Consider the following 6,000-nt stretch of genomic DNA (forward strand, 5'->3'; position numbering starts at 1 on the left):
AGAAACTTTACAAAAAGCAGGTGAAGGTCAAACGTTCGTTAAGACCATCTGGTGCTTGCGAACGGCACCTGTAAATCCACTCAGCTTCTTTGCGCAGAATCCTGTTATCCCAGTCCCCTTTTCTCGGGGACATGGGTACAAGCTCTAATGCCGAGAAGCTGAGTGAGCGGGGGTCCCCTGAGTGATACTCATGTACATGACTCGCCACTGGTGTAATCCTATTGTTTTTAATGTCGCCTACATGCTCGCCCACCCTTTTCCTTAATTCCCTAAAGGTCTTTCCAATATAGTCCTTGGGACAGGGGCAGCGACATATGTAGATTACCCCTTTGCTTTTGCAGTTAATAAAGTCCCGGATGATAAAAACCTTTTTGGTGGCCGAGCATGTAATCGACTTGCCTGTGGAAATGAATGGGCATATTTTGCAAGTTCCACATTTAAACATCCCAATAGGACGACGATCAAGCCATGTTCCCGGTGGAGATGGGGGTGTGTAATGGCTGTGTACCAGTCTATCTCTGAGGCTCTGGCCTCTTCGATAAGTTACGCTTGGATGAATAGAGATGTTTTTGGCGACACTTGTGTCCATCTGTAGGATTGGCCAATATTTATTTAAGATGGTCCTAATCTCGGTATTGGCCATGTCAAATGTAGAAATAAGACGTGTCTCCGCCCCACCCTCATCCCTACGTGGTTTAGGGATAAGTAGGGTTTCTCTATCCGTCGCCAGGGCCTGTTGAAAAGCGTCTCTTAGTGTACTCTTAGGGTACCCCCTGTCGGTCATTCTATTGTAAAGTTTCCTTGATTCGCAATGAAAGTCATTTAGACCCGAGCAGTTCCTGCGAATCCTCAGATATTGTCCCCTTGGGATACCTCTTTTTTGTGGAGTGGGGTGGTGGCTTCCCCAATGTAATATGGAATTTGTTGCCGTTGATTTTCTGAAAATCGTGCTGACCAGTTTCTCACCTTGTTTGAGTATTGTCACATCCAGGAAGTTTATACTTTTTTCCTGTATCTCAGAGGTAAATTTGAGACCTATGTCATTGATGTTTAAGACATTTATAAAATCAGTGAATTCCCTCCTACTTCCATTCCAAAGCACAAAGATGTCATCGATATATCTCGTCCAAAAGGCCACCTTCTCACTCCACCAAGTGGGGTGACCTGGAAAGACGATGTTGTCCTCCCACCAGCCCAGGAAGAGGTTGGCATATGTGGGGGCACACGGGCATCCCATGGCCGTCCCCCTGAGCTGGTGGTAGAATCGTCCACTAAAAAGAAAGAAGTTGTGCCTTAGAATAAAATTGAGTAGGGTTAGGATGAAACAATTGTGTTCCTGGAAATGGTTGATTTCACGGTGATAGCTGGGCAACATCTTGTCCTATTATTATTTTGGACACCTGGTTATCAAAGGGTGTTTATATTTATGCTTTTTAGACGTAAATTAATAAAAGCTATTTTTTAAAAAGGGTCCATTTCCAGGCTAAATACCAACAAGTGCTAAGCATCTCTGGGAACTCCTTCAAGACTGTTGGAAGACCATTTCAGGTGACTACCTCTTGAAGCTCATCAAGAGAATGCCAAGAGTGTGCAAAGCAGTAATCAAAGCAAAAGGTGGCTACTTTGAAGAACCTAGAATATGACATATTTTCAGTTGTTTCACACTTTTTTGTTATGTATATAATTCCACATGTGTTAATTCATAGTTTGGATGCCTTCATAGTCATGAAAATAAAGAAAACTCTTTGAATGAGAAGGTGTGTCCAAACTTTTGGTCTGTACTGTATATATATATATATATAAAATTTGTCATAAATTCTTAAAATCATGACCTGGTGAATTGTACACAAACTAATCCATACAATTCACATCTGAGTCTGACTATTTCCTCAGATAAATAAGTTCTTTTGACATGTAGTCAAATGTAGTTCTGCATTATACAATAATACACAGGTATTATAAAAATATGCACATTTATTGGTTACAAGGTTATAAACATACATAAGTAAATAAACACAATGATACATGCAAATGAATATATTCAGCATTGATATAAAGCATTACAAGCTTAACAATACATGTGAGTGGAAATAACTTGTCACATTGTAACAAAGCTATTATTAGGTTAGGATATCAAAATAGGAACATAAGTTATATATATTACTTCTGTTCAGAGAAAACCTCATGATATCAAGATGGGCAATTGGGCATGTCAAATCCTAGACATCAGTATGGAATGCTAAATACATTCCAGCCCCTTCTAACCAACCACAACATCACTTGACTTCAGGCATGGGCAAATCCATCCAAGGATATAACTTAGAAGAGAGAACTGTATCCTTCCGCCCCATCCTGGACTATTTTTACACATATAACTTTGGTAAGACTATTAAGACAAATAACAGGGATCTAGGATCTTTGCTAGGCCATATCTTAAATGGGAATCTTTCCTGTGGGAATCCATCACTTAGCTTGTCGATATATATATGCAATCATATAATGCTTTGCTAGATTATGAGTCTAGATTCTTCTGCAGGTAGAATGAAGCCTCACAATATCCTAATACTACATCTCAATATGAAGATGATCAATTAATTAATTTATTTATTTATTTGCCAATCTAGATGGTATAATTTCACCCACACTATCAAATTAGTCTTAATAAAATGAAATATCATTCTCTGTGTCTCTTACCAAGTCCTAGTAGGAATCTCACTTCTGCTCCTAGGAAAGCTGGGTGGTCCATCATAGCGCATCTCACCATGGCTTTAATTTTGATAGACCCCTCTAGAGAGCTCCACTTTTTTCTCCCTCTCTCTTTGTGTGGTTAATGACCACAAACTTATCAGTTAGACACACCTTCCTAGTTTGGAACTTTCCAATCATTGTCAGATGGGTGTGACTATTGATAAGAAATATGACATCATAACCTTACCCATAATGCACTTTTGCTACTGTTGTAATGTCACCTACTCATACATAGGTGGCACTGCTGTGTAAGCTATTTGCATCATAGTATAAAGGGTTAACTTATGTAAGTCTAAATAAAACGTATTCTATACATTTGACCTTAGAAGCTTTAATTCAAAGCTATAGGGATTAATTCTGACACTTGTAGCAATTAGAGACAGACCTCTAGGCGTCTCTCTAAATGCTTCTCACACTGTTGATTTATGGACCGTAATGATATGAATGGGCCTTGTTTTGTCACAGAGATATCCGTACCTCCTCTGTCATACCAAATGTGATTTATTGTTACAAAACACACATCTTTACAGACACTCTTTTAGACACAAATATTCTCCTTATGAGAAATATTTGAAAAAGGTCCTGTGAGAGGACCGAAACGTTGTCTGACATGTGTGAATAAATTACACTTTTTTTACTTGAAGGAGTGCTGCGGACTTTCTTTTTCTACTGAATTTGTCCCATATCGAGGGACCACCGCGGGCACCCACACAGTTACATCTGCACTTGAGGGAGTGCTGCCTGACCCTTTCCATGAATATATATATATATATATACACACACTGGATGCATTTTGTCTTCATTACATAAAGTAATATATATATATATATATATATATATATATATATATATGTGTCCTACTGATTGTCTTATGCTAAGGACTTACTAAGGCTCATTAAATTAATACATACATATTATATATTTTGCTTCATTTCATAAATACCTAATTGTATAGGTAATTATCACAAGCTGCATAGAGCTTATCTTTATCTCCCATCATAGATTTATAAGTAGACCTCTTCTCAGACTTGTACATTCATGAGAAGAATAACACTAAACACTAAAGAGTAAGAAACCTTTGTGCGACCTCACTTTGGCCTACTTAAGACATGCAAAATTGTAAATATAGTCGAGCATGGCTCTTAAAGGCAATGAACATCCATCTTGACTAGAATAATTGGATATCAATGCATTTACCTATGAAAAGGCACAACAACTGCAATACCAGGCACAGCCATCACTAAAAATACAAAGCTTATAAATAGTGAAGAGTTTTAATGTCCCCGGAGTGCTGCAGCCCCTTTAAACAGCTGATCTACGGCGGTGCCCCAAGTTCAGCCCCCCCCCCCCCCCACTGATCTAAAATTGATCTCTTATTGTAAGGACAGGCCATCAGTTTTACAGAACATGATAATCACTTTAATTCTTGATCATGTAGTACTAAGAATTAGTCTTTTCCTACATCCCGATGGAGGACAAGTCCGGAGACGCTGCAGGCTAGGGTAGCACATTTATTTCACGAATGCTACTCACATTAACATGCAGCCTGGTGTTGACCTGTTGAAACACAGCTCTTGGGACAATTTAGAGAAATGGCCGTACCACTGGTCCCACAAACAAATCAATGTAACACCGAGTTGGGGAATTTGGCTACTGTACATTATGCCACCCCACACCATAATGCCAGGAATAAGACTGGTGTGACATTCCCTCGTGAAGGCTTTTTTATGGCATTGCCCAAGGTGGCTTCCAGACCAATCTCAAGCTATCATTGCATCCAAGACAAAAGCTAGACTCATCACTGAAGATAGCAGACCTCCAAGCCTGCCTCCAATGCCTTGTTGCTATGCATCACGATAGCAATGAATAGCGATGGAGAGCGGTGACATGAGGTCAGTAGAGCACCTGTAGCTGGACATCTGGTTCATAGCCCAGTGTCGTACAAACACCTTCTAATGGTTTATGTAGACACTGTTTGCTGTCCTAGGGTTGGGATATGACGTCCTATTTCACTTGCAGTACAGAATGGATCACTACACTACATGTCATTCTTCTAATCAGATATTCTGTCCGTGCAGAGGTTCGCATCTATGCACATCTTTCTGTAATTGCAGTTCATAATTGTTCTCCCAAACACTGGGACACGCAGCATTAAACAGTGCTGACATCTCGGCCTAGGCCCGTAGTGATATTATTGGAGTGATAAACTAAGGTCTCTCAGTTCAAGAATTTTGTCCCTCTCAGTTTGCGACAAGTGGCCATAAGTGGCACATCAACAAACAGGCATCGCACAATCATCCCACATGACTTTATGCAATTTTAGAGGTTTCATGTGGCTTACAAAAATGTATTTTTTATCTGGCATTTATGCCCCTCCCACATACCACAGATTGGAGCTAGGTGCTTGAATATTTGATAATCTGCAGATCTTAGAGACATCTGCTACTTACTCGATTTGCATAACTTTATGGCTTATCCATCTTGATGTTGCAATTTCAATGTTGAGGAGTGTATTCCATGCTAACACATTTCTACTAAATCTTTCAGGTACCTCTCTATACTTATGTTGAACATTTTCTGGAGTATAGCAACCCAAAGACTTCTTCCTATTTTCATCTTCTGGAATTTAATCCCACAGTTTGTTTGGAAATACTTGTTTTACTATGATTTGTATATCAGCCCTACCCTTAACTTTTTTGCATGGATGAGAATGTGTCTAGTATTGTATAATCAAGCAATGAGAGACAGGACTGCATTCTTCCCCAGGACTTGACACAAGTCGTGATACTGAATCAAATGAGGGAAGACAACTTTCTACAGTCACTGAGTGATCTGTGTATTTTAAAAAGTCTATTAAAATCCAAGAGGCACTATTAAAGGGGTTGTCTCACTTCAGCAAATGGCATGTATCATGTAGAGGAAGCAATTACAAGGCACTTACTAATGTACTGTGATTGTCCATATTGCCTCTTTTGCTGGCTTGATTCATTTTTCCATTGCATCGGTGGTGTTACCGCCACCAGTGCAACACGAGATACGAGATGGTCGGAACGGGGGCTGCTGCACATGAGTGTTTATGCAGACTCCCATGGCCCCGACAACCACAGAAGCTGGCTCTTTTTCATTTAATGTGCAAGCATGGCCACCGCTCTAAGTTTAGATGGTTGGTGACACACCTCAAGAAGCCACTCCAACACTGTAGCCTTGAGTGCAAACATGCCTCAACCAGCTTTCATTATCTTGTCACAGCAA

The 6,000-nt window shown here is 39.9% G+C and overlaps 1 protein-coding gene across 1 annotated transcript in view; it reads left to right on the forward strand.

The window, feature by feature from the left end:
• LOC122945451 (bifunctional apoptosis regulator-like) overlaps positions 1-5,521 on the forward strand; it is a 68,132-nt gene extending 62,611 nt beyond the window's left edge. The window contains exon 7 of the mRNA XM_044304520.1: positions 5,296-5,521. Coding sequence (XP_044160455.1) covers positions 5,296-5,521 — 226 coding nt within the window. The remainder of the gene's footprint in view (positions 1-5,295) is intronic.
• The last annotated feature ends 479 nt before the right edge of the window (positions 5,522-6,000 follow it).

The sequence above is a fragment of the Bufo gargarizans genome, chromosome 8, assembly GCF_014858855.1.
Source record: "Bufo gargarizans isolate SCDJY-AF-19 chromosome 8, ASM1485885v1, whole genome shotgun sequence".
NCBI lineage: Eukaryota > Metazoa > Chordata > Amphibia > Anura > Bufonidae > Bufo > Bufo gargarizans.